Source organism: Saccostrea echinata, unplaced genomic scaffold (assembly GCF_033153115.1).
Source record: "Saccostrea echinata isolate AGI-Se365-2 ecotype Australia unplaced genomic scaffold, CSIRO_AGI_Sech_v1 ptg000009l, whole genome shotgun sequence".
In the NCBI taxonomy this organism is placed as follows: Eukaryota; Metazoa; Mollusca; class Bivalvia; order Ostreida; family Ostreidae; genus Saccostrea; species Saccostrea echinata.
The window spans coordinates 2,245,367-2,265,714 of record NW_026889758.1 but is presented as its reverse complement, the minus strand read 5'-3'; the positions used below and the strand labels follow the sequence as shown (position 1 = coordinate 2,265,714).

Genomic DNA, 20,348 nt, shown 5'->3' with positions numbered 1-20,348 from the left:
CAGGTTTTGTTATTAACCTTTCACTTTCTACTTCTGGTTATGGGGTTGAACTGCTGAAGGTTTGGGTAAACTATAAACATTCGCTTTAAATATTTTTTCGAATGCGAAAAACATGCCATAAGGAACAGAAATTTTACTTTATGACACAAGGACAATAACTCTCGCTAAAGAAACGCTAACAGGTGGGTGTTCGATCGTACAACTTGTAATAAGAGACATAACAGATTTGCGTATTGCATAATTCGCCTGTATCAATCTTGACAGCAATATTTCACATAGGCGCTTGGTTTCAGGATGGTGCATTTTGTGTTTTATATATTTTCTAGGTGTGTCTGAATACACTCATTAAAATAAAAAGCCAAAATCACTGAAATTAGCAGGGTTAAAAAATATCATATAACTGTATGTCTGTATATAAAAAGAGTGAAGGTATGACAGTTGTCATCTTGGATTTCAGGGGGTGCCTCGGTTCACACTTGATTTTGATCAATATGTACGCTTCCTACCGGTGTCGGGTGAGATCTAGCTTCAAAATTGATTGAATAATGTCCCTCAATTGTCTGTGAACTTGGAGTATAAAACATGCAGTAAACCAAAACAACCTCAATACCTAGCACTGAGAACTGAAAGCAATGGAAGTGATGATTTCTGACTATGTAAAATGTAGAGGCATCCCGGAATTACACAGAAACAGTCAAGAGAGGTCAGAAACTGCGCCAAACTTGTTCTCTCTAGACTTTCCGTGTAATTTCGGGACAATATCGAAGCAACTTTAGGTAGTGTAGATTCAATTTGTTTAAATCATGACCCCCCCCCCCCCAGGGTAGGGTGGGGTTACAAGGGGGATCAGTTTTACATAGGAAAAAACTTTTGAAATCTTCTCCTCAAGAACAGTAAATCCATGATAAGTCATATTAATATGGAAGCGTCTTTAGGTAGTGTAGATTAAAGTTTGATCAAATGAAGACCCCTTGGGGTAGGGAGGGGCCACAATGAGGGATCAATTTTTTTTTTTTTTACAAAGGAATATATAGGAAAAAATCTTTTAAAAATCTTTAAAAATCATCTGCTCAAGAACAGCAAAGCCATTACTTTTATTGATATGGAAGCATCCTAAAACCTAGCCAATGTGCTCAGGTGAGCGATGTGGCCCATGGGCTTCTTGTTTTTTTTTTTTTGTTTTTTTTTTGTTCCATTTTCTCCATTATGAAATAAATGCTTCCCAATTTATTTCAGAGTCAAGGATATGTTTGTTGTAAAAATGAATAGCAAAGTACCAGTATATGCTTTCTTTTAAAAACCTAAAATTATTTAACAAGTTTTTTTCATTGCAGGCCACTGAAGATGCTGACATAAATTATGTTACACCAACCATGCTTAGTGAAGGGGTCTCTGCATACACATGTTTCATCATGTAGGCTGCTTCTTCTAAGGTGAATATGAACCATTGAACAACATTAAAAAAAAAAAAATATGAGGGGGAAAACCAAGTCAGTTTTAAGATAAGCTACAATAACAAAATCATTATGAAACTATTGCAGTTGCTAAAGTTGTATGCACATTGATTAAACTTAGTGGAAAGTTATTAAGTTGAACTTAAAAAATGAAATTTCTCAAATATAGAATGAAGTGTATGCATTACTTATACAAATTTCAGACACTACTCTCCCTCCCTATCAAGAACACACTATGAAGTTTTAGGAGTGCAAAAACAGGCCAGTGCAAAGGAAATCAGAGCTGCTTATATAGAGTTGTGCAAAAAGGTAATGTGAAGATTATGAATACATTAATTTATGTCCTGCTTTGTGAAATTTTTATTTGATAAATCTTCAAACAAGTAGGTGTACATATCTTGATTCAACAAATCATTTCTTACTGCAATGCTAAAGAAATTTAGCATTCATATCCTGTCCAGGATATTATTAGTTATCCAGGTTCAATCAAGGGTGTACGGGGTTTTACCCTGGAGTTTATTCCATAGACCCTCAGACTGAAGGGTGTATGGAATACAACCCAGGGTAAATCCCCTTACACCCTTGACTAGACCTGGATAACAAATTTATTTCCTATGTACCCAAATAAATACGTTGTCAACAAGTCCAGTGAACTATGTTTCAAGCTATCGGCTAGATTTATTACGTCCTACAGTGCATTATGATGTCATGTTATTTGCTTTTTATCATAGAGAAACTATGCATTGTGACGTCACATTTTTTACCCCCGGCTCAAGTTGGGTGTACAGAAATTAACACCTGACTTTAAAACCAATCAAAACTTGCATTACAAGCTACATAGGAAATAAAACGGTCTCTTCACTAGTCGGAATATTATAAAAATCAATGGATTGTTGCTCATTAGTCAGAAATTCCAGATCCTGATTTTTAGGTCACCTGAGTCACTCAGGTGACCTATTGCTATCCGTTCTCGTCCGTCGGCGTGCGTCGTGCGTTAACATTTGAACATTTTTAGCTTCTTCTCTGAAACCGCTTAACCAATTTCAACCAAATTTGGCATATAGCATCTATGGGTGAAGGGGAACAAAAATTGTGAATTTCATGGTCCCTGCCCCCCTGGGGCCTGAGGGGTGGGGCTAAAACCACCAAAAATAATGCAATCTTTAAAAATCTTCTTCTTTACTCCTGGACATCAAGCAGTCAAACTGTTGGCATCATTGTAATAAGCATTGAGCCCTCTACCAAAATTGTGAAATTCATGGCCCCAGGGTTAGGGGTTCTGGCCCCAGGGTGGGGTTATATAGATCATATAGTGAAAGTGCATTATTTCTTTGAAAATCTTCTTCTCTGCTCCTGGGTATTATATAAGGTAATTAAGTACATAGTTATGAAGAGCAAGAGTGCCTCTTCCAAAATTGTGAAATTCATGGCCCCAGGGTCAGGGGTTCTGGTGTTAGGGCGGGGCTCTATAGATTATATAGTGAAAATGCATTAATTCTTTGAAAATCTTCTCCTCTGCTCCTGGGTATTAAATAAAGTAACTTAGTACATAGTTATGATGAGCAAGAGTGCCTCTTCCAAAGTTGTGAAATTCATGGCCCCAGGGTCAGGGGTTCTGGCCCCAGGGTGGGGCTATATATATCATATAGTGAAAGTGTATTATTTCTTTGAAAATCTTCTTCTCTGCTCCTGGGTATTAAATAAGGTAACTAAGTACATAGTTATGATGAGCAAGAGTGCCTCTTCCAAAATTGTGAAATTCATGGCCCCAGGGTCAGGGGTTCTGGTGTAAGGGCGGGGCTCTATAGATTATATAGTGAAAATGCATTAATTCTTTGAAAATCTTCTTCTCTGCTCCTGGGTATTAAATAAAGTAACTAAGTACATAGTTATGATGAGCAAGAGTGCCTCTTCCAAAATTGTGAAATTCATGGCCCCAGGGTCAGGGGTTCTGGCCCCAGGGTGGGGCTATATAGATCATATAGTGAAAATGCATTATTTCTTTGAAAATCTTCTTCTCTGCTCCTGGGTATTAAATAAGGTAACTAAGTACATAGTTATGATGAGCAAGAGTGCCTCTTCCAAAATTGTGAAATTCATGGCCCCGGGGTTAGGGGTTCTGGTGTAAGGGCAGGGCTCTATAGATTATATAGTGAAAATGCATTAATTCTTTGAAAATCTTCTTCTCTGCTCCTGGGTATTAAATAAAGTAACTAAGTACATAGTTATGATGAGCAAGAGTGCCTCTTTCAAAATTGTGAATTTCATGGCCCCAGGGTCGGGGTTCTGGTGTTAGGGCGGGGCTCTATAGATTATATAGTGAAAAAGCATTAATTCTTTGAAAATCTTCTTCTCTGCCCCTGGGTATTAAGTAAAGTAACTAAGTACATAGTTATGATGAGCAAGAGTGCCTCTTCCAAAATTGTGAAATTCATGGCCCCAGGGTCAGGGGTTCTGGTGTTAGGGCGGGGCTCTATCAACTATCTAGTGAAAATGCATTAATTCTTTGAAAATCTTCTCTGCTCCTGGGTATTAAATTAAGTAACTAAGTACATAGTTATGATGAGCAAGAGAGCCTCTTCCCACATTGTGAATTTCATGGCCCCAGGGTCAGGGGTTCTGGTGTTAGGGTGGGGCTCTATCGACTATATAGTGAAAATGCATTAATTCTTTGAAAATCTTCTCCTCTGCTCCTGGGCATTAAGGTGATAAACTAAGTACATAGTTATGATGAGGAGGTGGGCCCCTTCCAGAATTGTGAAAGCCATGGCCCCTGGGTCAGGGGTTCTGGTGTTAGGGCAGGGCTCTATTGATTATATAGTGAAAATGCATTAATTCTTTGAAAATCTTCTTCTCTGCTCCTGGGTATTAAATAAAGTAACTAAGTACATAGTTATGAGGAGCAAGAGTGCCTCTTTCAAAATTGTGAAATTCATGGCCCCAGGGTCAGGGGTTCTGGCCCCAGGGTGGGGCTATATAGATCATATAGTGAAAGTGCATTATTTCTTTGAAAATTTCTTCTCTGCTCCTGGGTATTAAATAAGGTAATTAAGTACATACAGGGTGTTTCATAATATATGTTACATTTTTAAATCTAATTATTTTTGTTACCTATCATATTTCTATTACAAACTGCATTTTTATGCCATGTGAAAAAGTCAAGGAAATCATGGTAATACAATGATTAATTGTGACATAAACGCCGATGTCATAATTTGAATATTTTTCGAAATGGACTTAACTTATCAACATATTGCTGAATTGTAAAATTGTTTTTTTTTTCAATGCATGTCGCCAATATTCATTCAGAAGTTGATTAAGGAAATATTCCAATAGAATAGAAGCTCTTTAGGATGCTTATCAGAAGGCTAGACAAGGTTAAAGGACAGGGACGAGTAATATGCGATAAATGACACAATAACTCCAGAAAGCCTAAGGACTTCAAGAACCAAAGATTTAATTGGTGAAGTGGAGACTCTTAGATAGTTTAGCAAACTCCTGAGAAAACTGTCAGACGGATGTTTTCAGAAATTGATGCTGTCCATATCAGCATTCCCATCATATATTGAACTTTGAAATATGATATGAAGTTATCAGCGTACAAATTTTTCAATAATGCAATACCCCAAGAAAAGAGTTTGCTCTCTGCATTCGCCAATCTCAATCTTCGGGCTTTTTTTTTTGGGGGGGGGGGGGTCTTTAGGAACAGGGTCTACAATCCTAGACAACAGATACTGAAAGAGCTCAAAAGAAACAAACCTTCAAATGAGGAGTGTCTAAGCAAAAAATTGTGACGAGGTTTTACAAATTTCGAGAAGCAACTTTCATTTGTAGGTGTAATAGTGGAGGTCATTAAGAACATGTAACGTGGACTTTTGACGTTTTGAAATTCAACGTTATAAAAATGATGTAATTTAGAAATTTCACTAATTTTCATTAATGTTTGAGATTTCGTCCAGTTTTTAATATTTTAGTTGGTAATCGTACATAATGAATCTTATGGATATATGCATCAAGTTGATAAAAACACTTGTGTGTATCTTTTTCTTGTGTTTGTTAAATAGAAGATTCAAAATGTAACATATATTATGAAACACCCTGTAGTTATGAAGAGCAAGAGTGCCTCTTCCAAAATTGTGAAATTCATGGCCCCAGGGTCAGGGGTTCTGGCCCCAGGATGGGGCTATATAGATCATATAGTGAAAATGCATTATTTCTTTGAAAATCTTCTTCTCTGCTCCTGGGTATTAAATAAGGTAACTAAGTACATAGTTATGATGAACAAGAGTGCCTCTTCCAAAATTGTGAAATTCATGGCCCCGGGGTTAGGGGTTCTGGTGTAAGGGCGGGGCTCTATTGATTATATAGTGAAAATGCATTAATTCTTTGAAAATCTTCTTCTTTGCTCCTGGGTATTAAATTAAGTAACTAAGTACATAGTTATGATGAGCAAGAGAGCCTCTTCCCACATTGTGAATTTCATGGCCCCAGGGTCAGGGGTTCTGGTGTTAGGGTGGGGCTCTATCGACTATATAGTGAAAATGCATTAATTCTTTGAAAATCTTCTCCTCTGCTCCTGGGCATTAAGGTGATAAACTAAGTACATAGTTATGATGAGGAGGTGGGCCCCTTCCAGAATTGTGAAAGCCATGGCCCCTGGGTCAGGGGTTCTGGTGTTAGGGCAGGGCTCTATTGATTATATAGTGAAAATGCATTAATTCTTTGAAAATCTTCTTCTCTGCTCCTGGGTATTATTTAAACAAACTAAGTGCATGGTTATGATGCATAAGGATGCCTTTTTAAAAATTGTGAATTTCATGGCCCCAGGGTCAGGGGTTCCTGTGTTAGGGCGGGGCTCTATTGATTATATAGTGAAAATGCATTGATTCTATGAAAATCTTCTTATTGGCTACTGGAGATTATTTAAACAAACTAAGTGCATGGTTATGATGCATAAGGATGCCTTTTTAAAAATTGTGAATTTCATGGCCCCAGGGTCAGGGGTTCCTGTGTTAGGGTGGGGCTCTATTGATTTTCAATAGAGTCTGCATGTTGATAATATTAAGTGGGGGACAGATTAGAACTTAAGTTATGAGTTGATACTGAATACTAGACTAATTATTTTGTTGATCCTGATCTTCCTACTTCTCTTGCTTTAGGGCAACAAAGCTTCATCTGTCAGTGTATTTAACTTCTAAATTGTTGTATTATACTCAGGTGACCGTTAAGGACCTTGGGCCTCTTGTTTTTAATTGTTTCAGTATCATCCTGATGCAAATCCAGGTGATCCACAAGCTCAGCAAAAATTTGTCCAGCTACAAGAAGCTTACAATGTTCTCAATGACCCTCGGGGAAGAGCTGAGTATGACATAAAGATAAATAAACAACATTATAGGACAACTTACAGTACACAGTGAGTTCTCTGAAAAAATTTTCGTCAGTGCATATGTGTACATTGTAACATTTGTACATATCATCAGTACATGTTTATACCTTACTGGATGTACAAATTATCATTTAATAGTATAAGAATCAAATGTAAATGAATGTATATGTACAAATCATCTGACAAAGTGACAGTACATTACCAGGTAATATAGGTGACAAAGTGACAGTTCATTACCAGGTAATATAGGTGACACAGTGACAGTACATTACCAGGTAATATAGATGACAAAGTGACAGTACATGACCAGGTAATATAGATGACAAAGTGACGGTACATTACCAGGTAATATAGATGACAAAGTGACAGTACATGACCAGGTAATATAGATGACAAAGTGACGGTACATTACCAGGTAATATAGGTGACAAAGTGACAGTACCTTACCAGGTAATATAGGTGACAAATGACAGTACCTTACCAGGTAATATAGGTGACACAGTGACAGTACCTTACCAGGTAATATAGGTGACAAAGTGACAGTACATGACCAGGTAATGTAGGTGACAAAGTGACAGTACATTACCAGGTAATATAGCTTACAAAGTGATGGTACATTACCAGGTAATATAGGTGACAAAGTGACAGTACATTACCAGGTAATATAGGTGACACAGTGACAGTACCTTACCAGGTAATATAGGTGACAAATGACAGTACATGACCAGGTAATATAAGTGACAAAGTTACAGTACATTACCAGGTAATGTGGGTGACAAGGTGACAGTGCATTACCAAGTAATATAGCTGACAAAGTGACAGTACATGACCAGGTGATATAGGTGACAAAGTGACAGTAGATTACCAGGTAATATAGGTGACAAAGTGACGGTACATGACCAGGTAATATGGGTGACGAAGTGACAGTACATTACCAGGTAATATAGCTGACAAAGTGACAGTACATTACCAGGTAATATAGGTGACACAGTGACAGTACATTACCAGGTAATATAGCTGACAAAGTGACAGTACATTACCAGATAATATAGATGACAAAGTGACAGTACATGACCAGGTAATATAGATGACAAAGTGACAGTACATGACCAGGTAATATAGGTGACAAAGTGATGGTACATGACCAGGTAATATAGGTGACAAAGTGACAGTACCTTACCAGGTAATATAGGTGACAAAGTGACAGTACATGACCAGGTAATATAGATGACAAAGTGACGGTACATGACCAGGTAATATAGGTGACAAATGACAGTACATGACCATGTAATACGGGTGACAAAGTGACGGTACATTACCAGGTAATATAGCTGACAAAGTGACAGTACATTACCAGGTAATATAGGTGACAAGGTGACAGTACGTTACCAGGTAATATGGGTGACAAAATGACAGTACATTACCAGGTAATATAGCTGACAAAGTGACAGTACATTACCAGGTAATATAGGTGACAAGGTGACAGTACGTTACCAGGTAATATGGGTGACAAAGTGACAGTACATTACCAGGTAATATAGGTGACAAAGTGACAGTACATTACCAGGTATTATAGGTGACAAAGTGACGGTACACTACCAGGTAATATAGGTGACAAAGTGACAGTACATGACCAGGTAATATAGCTGACAAAGTGACGGTACATTACCAGGTAATATAGGTGACAAAGTGACAGTACATGACCAGGTAATATAGCTGACAAAGTGACGGTACATTACCAGGTAATATAGGTGACAAAGTGACAGTACATGACCAGGTAATATAGATGACAAAGTGACGATACATTACCAGGTAATATAGGTGACAAAGTGACAGTACCTTACCAGGTTATATAGCTGACAAAGTGATGGTACATGACCAGGTAATATAGGTGACAAAGTGACAGTACATTACCAGGTAATATAGCTGACAAAGTGACAGTCCATTACCAGGTAATACATGTATAGGTGACAGGACAGGTAAACTGAAATTACAAACCACAGTTATGTACTAAATGTAAAAATCACCTGACAACAGAAGTCCATACTGGTACACACACAAAATCCTCCTCTTATTTTGTATATTTACATGTATCAGGTATAACCATAGAATAAATTTAAGTTAATTTACATGTACATACATGTATCAGATATCTGCATAAAGTTTTACCATTATTAAACATATCGAAAAAAAATATACATGTGATTATAAGTACAATTTTTTTTTCTCAATTTTGCTCACTTAATCACTTTTCATCTAAATAAAAGTTATTTTGGAAAGAAATAATTTATTACATGCATTGATTTTAAACTTAATTTTGTCAGGTACACTCGTAGTGCGGGAAATACCTCAGAAGATGATTTTGTAAGAAATTACTACAAACGGCAAAGCCGAGCCCCACCCAAAAGTGCCGAGGACATTTACAGGGACTGGGTAAAACAAACTCAACGACAGGAGGAAATGTATGACGAGATGATCCGAAGAAACCAAGAAAAAAGACGTCAAGCATACGAGGACTTATATAAAGAATTCCATCAGTACTCGTCACGAGGAAACACGAGGAGTAACCCCTGGGGGGACTATAGGACACAACAGAAGTACTACCATTATCATTCCAGTCCAAGACTGGGGAACATAGTCTTCTCAATGTTTTGGCTCTACATCTCCATAAAATTGTTGATCTTACTGATAATAGGTAAAGGCCTAATCACTCTCCTGCCTCCGTTCCTTTAATTTTTTTTTGTGATATTAAATATCTTCTAATGAGCTTATCTGTCTGACAAGTATAAGAAAAAAAAAAAAAACTTAATTTGGACTCTGACATTAGAAATAACAATATGGAACATAGACTTTTTAAATGACTTCATTCACACAATATTATAAGCAGTACCCATATATTGTTGCCGTTTCATTTTTTCTGCACTTAATTGTTTCTATTTTCAGGTTCTGACTGAAGTAATGGCACGAAGGTATTGCTATTTATTGAAGTACGTAAGACAATTTTAGTGAAGTGCCAGAGATGGACAGTTTTGCTTTGTTATAAACATAATTCCCTATATCTGTTAAGGTCACAATACTTTTTAAACCATGGGGAACAAAAATCACTTTGATGTAAGTGTAAATTTATTATAAGAGTGTTTGCTATAAATGTGTTTTATTGTAGTCATTTTTATTTTTTATTACTGAAAGTGCTCAGCAAAGTTTGTCAAATACATGTATTAAAAACTTATTACAATTTTAAAATCTTCATGGACATCTAGCACACATGATTATGATTAGCAGCTGGCCCTCTACCATAGCTTTGAAATTGAAGTACCTTGGGGGCAAGGATTCAGGCTTCAGGGTGGGAATAATTGGTAAAACATAGAAAATTAATTGTTCATTGTATTTTTGATTTTTTTGGTATTCCTTGACAGTTTGCAGGCAAACTATATGCATGATGGCAGTAAGCATGATTTTGTTACCAAATTGTGAAATTTGTGTCCCCAGGATTTAGGCCCCAGATTGGGCTTAGTTGATCATATTAAGATCCGATATTGTAACAGGAAAGGAGAAAATGTATGGCTGGACCGGGAATTGAACCTGGGACCCCTGTATCACTAGTCAGGTGCTCTATCACTGAGCTATTCAGGCCGATATCCACGGCCAAAACCATTACATTCCTCCTTGGTTTAATTGTCTTCACTCTTGAAGACAAAACCCAAGTTCTTATTGCCCCTGGCAGAACTTTCACCTGCAAATCCAGGGTTGGTCAATGGTACCAAATTATGTAACAGGAAAGGAGAAAATGTATGACTGGACCAGGAATCAAACCCAGGATCCCTGCATTACTAGTTAGGCACTCTGAAGTCTGAATCGGTTTGTAAAATCCATGTTACTTAAATCCAGAGTTCCTGGACTCATGTGAGTTGCATGATCATAGTCTGAGAAACTCACGATTCTCAGGTGACTGTCAAGTTATATTAATACTTCTTAAAGATTATACACATACATGTAGTAGCTATAGTTAGTTTACACTGTACCACAGTTACAAGCCTGGGTTATCCCTATACTCCTGATATACATGGGAGCCAAGTTTAAAGAATATTGTCCTGAACTTCTAGCTTGCTGGAGTAGTTTGTACTCATGCAAATTTATTAATATCCACTTTTTTTTTCCTTTTTTACATTTACTGTACAATAAAACTCTCTCTCTCTTAAAAGACATGGCTATTGTAAGAAGGTTAATTTAATGATATTTCTTTTTTTATTTACAGTTTTATCATATCCCATGGATAAGGAAATTATTGGAATGGATTTTAATGAAACTTGGAAAAAAGAAGTGAAACTTTTCTCTTGTGACATTGAGATACATTTTTTATTGCAGGTATTTATAACAGATGTAAAATGAAAGATTAAAAATATTTTTTATAACAGAATTTTTTTATGCATGTTGTATTTGTGCTGAACAAACTTCGAAGGACTATATTATGTAATGACCAATATCTGCCCCCCGAATCAATTTTTGATGGAGAAATCTATAATAAGTTCTAACCAGGGGGATAACTGCAGACTTGAAAGAAAGCATTACCTAATTTCGTCAGCCATGATGTCAAGAGGATGATGTAAATTCAAAATTTTATTGATTTTGAGAGAAAAAAGTGTATTTTTCAGACACCAGTATTTTGATTAAAATCATTAAGCACAGGTCTGTCCATCTTGATCTTTTGATATAATGTGTAGAATGATTATATCAATGAAATATGTGAATATTGTTCTGGGGCAAGCTTGTGCTCAGTAAATTCTATACTCAAAACTGAATGAATTTTGTCCATTTTGTCCTCTTTCTTGAAATAACAGAAAAACTTTGTGACATCACAGAAACAAGAATTGCCTATAATATACTTCCAAACTATAATAATTTTTGTCATTTAAGATATTTCATACAATATATGAAATTATAACATTTTTAAAGATTTTTAAAAAATTGGCTTTTATAGGGGCAAAAATATGCTTTTACCTTGTACAGTTCTTTGGGAGTGTTTTGGAATGGTGCCCACTAAAGTTACATGATGAAAATGTTTCACTTTTAATCAGTGTCTTTCCTTGGTACAAACTGAAGTGCTATTCTTAAATTTCAAGGAAATACTATTATTGATATCCCAAGGAATCATGCAAAAATAAGAAATGATACAGGAAGGTGTATATTTTACCCCACATATAAAATTTTGTTCTCAACTTGGAAAAATGCTAAGAGATTTCTGAAACATTTCATAAAAACAGAAAAAAGACAGTGTGTGCAATCCATGCAGATCTTTAAGTCAGGCACCAATGATAAGGGGATCTAGAGAGACCTGTTTGAATTAATGTACTTTTTGAAGGTATGCCACATTCAAAGTTCTAATCAAAACTGAAATAAAAGTTCCACGATATAAATATTCATGAGTAACGTTTGACCAATGATTTGAAGAGCTAAAGTACATACACAACGTAGTTTCCAACTTTCTTCTTATTTTCTGTATAATTGAAGATTTTTTTTCCTTTGTACAATTTTTATTATGCCTAATGATGCTTTACACCCTCCTCTAAAATAAAAGATAACTGCAATGGGTCTTTTTCTGGTGTTTCTTTTGCTTTCATACCTTATTTCACTTTTGTATACATGTATTTACTAAAGAATTCTCTCAATTCTCAATTTGGCACCGAATTTAAATATTAAAATGATTTTAGACTGTCATACAATAAAACAATTATATGTTTTTTGTCTTTTCTGCTTTCTAAATGTAGAGAATCTACACTAACCTGCCCTTGATTTTGTTGATTAAAACATTTGGTTTGCATGAGAGGTGAAACTAACATTGTAAGAATGGCTTTGAAATTAGACTAGATAAATAACAATGACATGTATAAAAATACGAGATTACTCTTTCCCATTTCCCCCTTTAATCTGTATGGCACAAGTACACTATTTACAAAGGATTCAAAATGAAATTAACAATATAAGCACATCCATATTAGTAAAGAATTTTTGAATTGATGCCTGACAATTCAACATGTTAGAGCACATGTCCTATTTAGCACAAAATATGCTCCCTTACAAGTCACGTGATGGAATTTAGTATTCACAAGAGTTACCTGAGGTAAGAATTGATCATGTAGTGAATTATATGATATTCAACATACCACAGCCCTTGGTTACAACAGAGAGAGTGGATGCAAGATGAAGCATTTTTCTCTGTCTGTCTAGCTGTCTGCAAAAAAAAATTTAACCTTGCCCATAACTTTTGATTGGTGGGAGCTAAGGCTTTCATATTTCACGTGTATTCCTTGTGACAAGACCTTTTGGGTACCATCATATTTGACCTTTACCTTGGAGTTTGTCCCAGTTTTGCAAAATTTTACCCAAGTTCCCATACCAAACCATTCTCACAATTTGCTCATGAGCAGCTCACATGAGGACTAACCAGATTTCCTCACGTGAGTTGCTCATATGGTCATTCGTAATTGATCTTTAATATTTCCTCATTTCATGGACATAAGATATACATTTGTAGCTTTTAAAATGTTGACATCCAGTTCAATATGGTGATGACATGACGTATTTCCCAAAGCATATTTCACTTCTTTACTGCATAAATCTACCAGTATATACTTTCCTGTCCTTCACAAACATTTTGGATTGAAATTTTGAACTAGTCTCAAAGCGCACACAAATCCTGACTGGCTCCCCTCATTGGATACTGCCCTAGTTTTAAGCAACTGTGGGGGACACAACAGGTTGTTTAGGTAGAGGAAAGCATTTGCAAACTGATGGGATGAAGATTAGAAGCTCAAGAAATTAAGAAATTCCTGCCTGGCCCCCAATTATTTGTGATGCTATCTTCAGGAAGCATTAACAGTTAACACATGGGCAATTGTAATGAAGGCTTGTAAAGCTTGGACCACATAGAGTGACAAAGTATTGTGTTTCCTCACGTGAGCATTAAATTTGAAATGCTCACATGAGGAAATGAGACTTGTAATTCTTTGGTTTTGGTTCTACCTGTAATACTGAACTTTGACTATGTCCAATTTCCTAACCTCTTGCTCACGTGAGAAAACTGAACTTAGAAAAATTACTACCAATGCTACATCTTTATATAAGGCTGTTCATACGTGAGCAAATGAATAGACTTTTGCTCATGAGCATCCAAGTGAGCATAATTTTGCACATGTACATTTTGGTTAGTATTTTCCTCCCTAACAAAGACTAACAATCTGCACAGGAGCAAAATCCAATTCTACCTAATTTGCATACATTTCTTACTAGATTCTCATGTGAGTCTCATGAGCTGCTCATGAGCATTTGTTAGAATGTTTGGTACGGGTTTAACCTTGGCCATAACTTTTGAATGGTTTGCACTAGGGCTCTCATACTTCACATATGTACATTGTATTCCTTATGACTAGATCTTCCTTTGGATATCAACAACATTGACCCTTTGACCTTGACCTTGGGGTTTGACCCACTTTTGGAAAGCTTTAACCTTGGCCATAACTTTTGAACAGTTGATGTCAGAGCTAGCTTTCATACTTCACATCTGTATTCCTTGTGACAAGACTTTCCTTTGGATACCAACAACTTTGACCTTGACCTTGGAGTTTGACCTACTTCTGAAAAACTTTAACCTTGGCCATAACTTTTGAACGGTCAGTGCTAGGACTTTCATCTTTCACGTGTATTTTAAAATTCAGAAAATATAAGGTATTAAGTAAATGATAAGGTATGTTTTAAGGTATGTTGCATATAAGTTTTCTATGTGAAACTCTAATTAACGGTTGTAAAGTTAAAGTTACTTAATCCATGTGTAACAAAGCTAGGTTATTGGCCTGAAAATAAATGTTAATGATAAATTTTCATTTGAAAACTTATATATAATATATATAACATTCGAATCAAAGTTGTTTATCATAGTTTCACTAATCATGCTTATTGAGACTATATTAATTTTTAATGCTGCTGATGAAATATTATAGTACTGTATAAACATTTTAAAATATACTCAAAAGATATTTTTATTTTTTTTTTAATATTTATATTTTTTTAATTTTATATTTAATATTTATATTTTTTATTTAATATTTATATTTTTTTATTTTATATTTAATATTTATATTTTTTAAGCACACTGAGAGCTTTTCAACATTATCCCAATCCGGAAAAAAATCTCTTACGACATTGGTTTAACTTTCAGTGTGATTTATTTTGCATCCGGTGGCCCAGTTATGTAAGAGTGTCCTTTGTAAGTATTCACTGTATTGTAAGACGTAAACACTGTTGGAGTATATTCTGAAAAAAAAAAAAAGATTTGCAATTGTTGTTACAGTAAATTGCAAAGCGGATAATAAATTTATTATTTCATTCTGCCATACAGGATAATCTCTCAGCGAGATTCGTCGAGACTAAAAATTTTCAACAGACATCTCTTACGTATTCTCGTAAGAGACGTCTGTCCAAAATGTTTAGTCTGGTTAGAGATTTAATGTTCACTTTTTCTGACAAAATTTACCTTTGCAAAATTTTAGAATTACTCGGCACAGCTAAACCTATTTTGACAGTAATAATTATATAGGTTAAGACGAATTTGTGACCAAGCGCCGGCATCCTGGTTTGTTAATTCATGCTTGTGTTTGAATTGATGTCAGCAAAGACTGCTGCAAAGTATAGATACATTTTACTGTTAACAATTGTACTCTGAATTGCACTATTTTCTTTTAGCTTATTTGTTGCAAAACCCCTGATGCCAATCTATAGTATCTATTTTCATATCCAGTCAAAATTGCTAGTAATCTATTAGTGATTTGCAATCTGTGTTTTACTGTAAACAATTTTTTTCCTGTGGGTCATAATTCCACAGAATCACAATTTCTATGAGTAGAAAAGTACACGGATTTTATGGATTGCCACTATATGCCATACATGTACTTGTAGCGGACTGTATATAGGGAACTTATATAACTGCAGAACTGTAGGCTTATGGTTTTATATATTAGTCTGTGACCATAACGCTACGGGTCCCGATATGCAAATATGGTGCAATTTATGGCGCAAGATTTTCTGCGCACAGTTTGGGAGAAAATCTCCACTTTCCAGCATTGGTCAATCAACTACCTTTCACTCCCTAATTCTAGACATATTCTTTAACCAATCTGTATATTTTATCCACCTCCTAACTCTTAATTTACAGTTGTCTCTACAGACCAATAAACTCGCTTGTTTTGAATTTTTAGTTGGATGGCAGAAAATTCAAAACAATTCTCTTCAACCATGGGCAGAAAATCTTGCACCGTAAATTGCACAATATTTGCATTACGGAATCTGTAGTGTTATGGTCAAAGACTAAAATATAAAACCATAACGCTACAGTTCTGCAGCTAGGAACTTGTACTGCCTCACTAATTAGCTAGCTTTTTTAGTGATGCGGTAGAGTCTCCCTCTATTTCAGGCAAGTAAATGGCGAGCCTTTATAACTCTTGGATGGGTGACTGCTTCACACAGAAAAAAAATACTTCTACAATACTTTGACTGTGACAAAGTCCCATTAATGGTACAGATTAGTCCTTTTGAGTCAGTGTACTGGTAGATGCAATATAGTTTATGTCCTATAAACTATTGTACTTTGACCTAATTTGTATATTGTATATTCTATTGTTACTTTTGTGGCAAAGAAAAATGTGGCTTACTTCTAACAATCGTGTGATTAACACCTTGTAATAGCTTTAAAATTTCAGTTTATATATGATTGAAGTGCAAACTAAATTTTGTTATATTTTTTCTCTCAGAGAATTCAGATATGAAGTAAAATATATTTTAAGTTTGTTTTTTGACTTCATGTGATTGATTTTGTGGAATAATGTACAATAATGAGTGAAACATGTTAATACATTAATATGTAAGAGTGTTAAGTTCTTTAAGTTCATCCTTTGAGATCCCATGTGATATCTAATGATCTTGGACTCAGGATGCCATATCACTGATTCATACTCTTCACTAGTGTTTATCTTTCATACACTATGTCTCATATGTGAATTATACTTAGGGAATGTAACATCAAATTGATGTACAACTTTTCTTTTTCAGACCATGAACAGATGGTGGAGAATGGAATAACTGATCAGTCTTTAGAATGTACTGTATCAAGTCTGCAGTCTCCAAGAATGTCACAGTCTTCACTCCTCGTAAAAACCTCCTAGCAGTGAAAGGGTAATGTAGCATGATAAAGTGGTATTGTATTATTTCTACCAATAAAACATGCAGATAACAAACAGTAACCATGACGACACTCCAATACAACAAACTGTGAGTAGAGCACACACGGACCTCTGAAAACATCACAGGTGGGATCAGGGGCCAGTTTTTCACAAATTTCTGATTTGGAAGGAATGATAAGTAAGCATTCACAAAAATTTGTAGGTGCCCCATAGAAATTATTCTGCCTTTCCAAAAATGTTTTTTTTTTATACCAAGCTTGATTCTGTGTGTCATCTAAATAGTCACCCAGGGATTGGAGGTAGAGAGAAAATTAATTTCTGAAAATTTACCTTAAGTTTATTTTGTTGAAAAGGGCAATGACTCTGATGAGACATTTGGGATTTACTCTATCCACATTGGATAAATTAACAGATTAAAATTTGTTTGGAGTAATTTCTTTCACTCACTAGGAACTGTAATCCCTACCTGGATCAGACTTGCAGGGATGATTCACCATCAACTACACTGTTGATTCTTTATCTGAACTTTATCTTCTTAATGAGTGTCATTTTTGGACCAGATCCATGTCTTGTATGCATGAAGAAAGTCAGTTTGTTTCTGATAGCATTTTTCCCCCCAAATGTTAAGCCTAAAACATTGTATAAATGAAATCAGATTATGCATTTATGATCTTATTGTTTGATGAACATGTACAAATATTCATTTTTCACAAAACATCATTTTACCTATCAATTTAACAGGCAGTGTTTCTGGACAACAAGCAAGGATCCGCCGACTAACTATGAGATACTTGGAGTGAAGAAGGATGCTACTAGTAAAGAAATCAAAGATGCCTACTTTGAATTGTGTAAAACAGTAAGGATGACTTAATGATCAGACATTCAGTGTATAAATAATGGTGAATTTTGTTTTTATGATGAAACTTTTTGGATCATTTTTAATTTGTAAACTAAGAATTTTTTTCTCCACTTGTTAATAGATGCACCCAGACAGTAACAGCGGAACAAAAGATGTTCAGAACTTTGTGGAGTTGAACAAAGCTTATAACGTTCTGATAAATGAGAGGAAAAGGTCCAGATATGACAAGAAGTTAAAGGGGTATGTATAGTTTCTAAAAATGGCTGTACCTTGTTAATTGTTGTTAAAACAAGAAATGGGATAAGATAAAACAGAAACTTTTCTTTCATTACTAGTATGATGTACATGATCATAATTTGGTTGTGTTTAAATATACAAGTGTTTAGGCACTAGGTCAGGGTTACATTTCTTGGGATTAGAGGAAAAAAAATGTAATGTAAAGTGCATGTACGTTTAGGCTACATCGGCTTGAAAGAAAACAGTGTGCTTCATGTACTGCAATTGTGTAAGAAAGATGTTGAAAGTAACTTTTCTTTTGTATTACAGGGAGGAGTTTTATAATCAAGGTTTGTCCAGTGAGGAGACCAAAGACACTGTTGTTTATGCTCCATATATAAGGATTTTCATTTTGATTGTGTATGTGATTGGATTAACCCAATTTGGTAAAAAGTAAGTTGTTCATGGGACCTCTTTCTATTGGTACCTTATAGTGATCAGTCTCTCTGTCTATTTTATACTGGTTTTATTTGCCTAGAGTAAATTTCTTCTTCCCCTGGCCCAATGTGGCTATCCTTGACCAGCACTTAAAGGGATCAGTGACATTGATCCAAGTTTTAAGGTCAAAGATGAAGGTCAAAACAGTCATAAGGGGAAAATCCTTATCTTTTGGCCCAATATGGTTCATATGCCTTTGTGTAAAGGATGTGCAGAGACCTCCATACAATATTCTAAATCAGATGTCAAGGACAGAAGAGCTCCTTGTGCAAAATATTTTCTGGAGTATATATTTTCTGCTAATACCCAAAGAATGTACAGGTGAATTGTCAAAGGAAGTTACTATGCAAAAACATGGCCCAATTTGACTCAGGTTTGACCATAAGAGTGACCTTGTGAAAAGCGTATGTAGTGAACCAGGGCTAGTTTAAAGGTCAGAAGATGTCAAGGTCAAAGCAGATGGTTTGTGAAATCTTTGTCTATGTGTATAAAAAAAACCCTCAAATTTGGACAAAAAAGTCTTTTTTTCTTCTTCTTCAATTTTACCTTATATAAAAGAACACAAGATGCAAATTCTTCTCAGTAGACCAAGATGAAAACTTTTCCAAGAATAAAAAAATTCCCTCCAATGAGATTCCTGTACAAGTCCAAGTCCCCTTTACCATAAAGGGCCATTGCCAGGTACCCCCTCCTCTGAGCCAGATTTTTTTTAATAAAGGGGTACCATTTTGGTGGCTCATGGTGAAGTCAGTTTTTTTCACACATTAAATAAAAAAATAAAGCAAAATTACTCAAAATGGATAAATAATGAATTAATTTTCTTTAAAAAGTATTATTTTCTTGATTTGTTTAAGGAGGTGTGGTTGCACCTGATCCCCCCCCCCCCCCATTTCCTACAGCCTTGTTATATACATGTATACTATAAGCACTGTCCCTTTGAGATATTCACCATCTCATTTGTATCTATTTTTGGATTGTACCAATTTGAGTGACCCTCTATTGTAAAAGTTGTTTGTGACTGGATTAACTCGGTTCTATATTAAAAAGCTGAACAAATTGAATGAACTTTGCTAAAAAGAAAGTTAAACAATTTTGATGGGTAAAAAAATATTTTGTAACACCAATTTCAAAAATTTAAGGTCAGAATAGTCAATGTTTAAATGGCTGAATTTCAATCAGTAGAAGTAAAACATGGGTGGTATTTAATATTTATGCATGTTTTTTTACTCCACAGACAGAATTTTAATGTCCGAAGTGAATGGAGAAATTCAGAACAATCCAAGTGACAATCTTCCTTTATGAATCAATGAACTCTTAAAATAATTACAATTAGTTTATGTGAACATAATTACAATCTTTTTACGTGGAAGTAAATACAAATTGTTTATGTGAGAGTAAGTGATTTGTTTATGCAAGAGTAATTATGTCTTTATGTGTAATTATTTATGTGAGAGTAATTTCTGTTACTTTTTGTGTGTGAGAGTAATTACAATTTGTTTATGAGAGTAATTAGGATTTGTTTATGTGAGAGTAATTACGATTTGTCTTACTGATGTTGACTTTTATATGTGAATTTGTGTATGATTTCGTAGAAATTATGCATATACATGTATAATTTATTTTTATATGTGATGATGTCAACAAAATTGTCCTTTAAAAGACTGTTGAATTAAAACAAACAAACATTTATATATATATATATATAT

The 20,348-nt window shown here is 35.1% G+C and overlaps 2 protein-coding genes across 3 annotated transcripts; both read left to right on the top strand.

Moving 5' to 3' along the window:
* Positions 1 to 46: 46 nt before the first annotated feature.
* LOC133181594 (dnaJ homolog subfamily A member 3, mitochondrial-like) lies at positions 47 to 12,577 on the top strand. Of its 2 annotated transcripts, none has more exons than XM_061316127.1 (7): positions 47 to 182; positions 1,335 to 1,433; positions 1,658 to 1,763; positions 6,716 to 6,867; positions 9,165 to 9,535; positions 9,784 to 9,809; positions 11,096 to 12,577. In XM_061316127.1, exons 2-6 carry the CDS (start codon positions 1,360 to 1,362, stop codon positions 9,792 to 9,794), a joined length of 714 nt encoding a protein of 237 aa, XP_061172111.1. In that variant the 5' UTR covers positions 47 to 182; positions 1,335 to 1,359; the 3' UTR covers positions 9,795 to 9,809; positions 11,096 to 12,577. The 2 variants fall into 2 exon arrangements, with proteins under 2 accessions (XP_061172111.1, XP_061172112.1); XM_061316128.1 differs by having other exon boundaries at positions 9,784 to 9,827.
* Positions 12,578 to 15,084: 2,507 nt separating this feature from the next.
* LOC133181590 (dnaJ homolog subfamily C member 4-like) lies at positions 15,085 to 20,329 on the top strand. The gene is made up of 6 exons (XM_061316123.1): positions 15,085 to 15,100; positions 16,939 to 17,061; positions 17,811 to 17,925; positions 18,050 to 18,168; positions 18,475 to 18,597; positions 19,877 to 20,329. The coding sequence occupies exons 2-6, from the start codon at positions 16,985 to 16,987 to the stop codon at positions 19,926 to 19,928; spliced, it is 486 nt and encodes a 161-aa protein (XP_061172107.1). The 5' UTR covers positions 15,085 to 15,100; positions 16,939 to 16,984; the 3' UTR covers positions 19,929 to 20,329.
* Positions 20,330 to 20,348: the final 19 nt, after the last annotated feature.

Bases quoted from the DNA above. Each gene is read 5' to 3' on its own strand.
- LOC133181594 (XM_061316127.1), top strand. From the start codon at position 1,360: ATGTTACACCAACCATGCTTAGTGAAGGGGTCTCTGCATACACATGTT. The intron at 1,764-6,715 runs GTAATGTGAAGA...TAATTGTTTCAG, and splicing joins ATATAGAGTTGTGCAAAAAG to TATCATCCTGATGCAAATCC. The intron at 6,868-9,164 runs GTGAGTTCTCTG...TAATTTTGTCAG, and splicing joins AGGACAACTTACAGTACACA to GTACACTCGTAGTGCGGGAA.
- LOC133181590 (XM_061316123.1), top strand. From the start codon at position 16,985: ATGTACTGTATCAAGTCTGCAGTCTCCAAGAATGTCACAGTCTTCACT. The intron at 17,926-18,049 runs GTAAGGATGACT...ACTTGTTAATAG, and splicing joins ACTTTGAATTGTGTAAAACA to ATGCACCCAGACAGTAACAG. The intron at 18,598-19,876 runs GTAAGTTGTTCA...TTTACTCCACAG, and splicing joins TTAACCCAATTTGGTAAAAA to ACAGAATTTTAATGTCCGAA.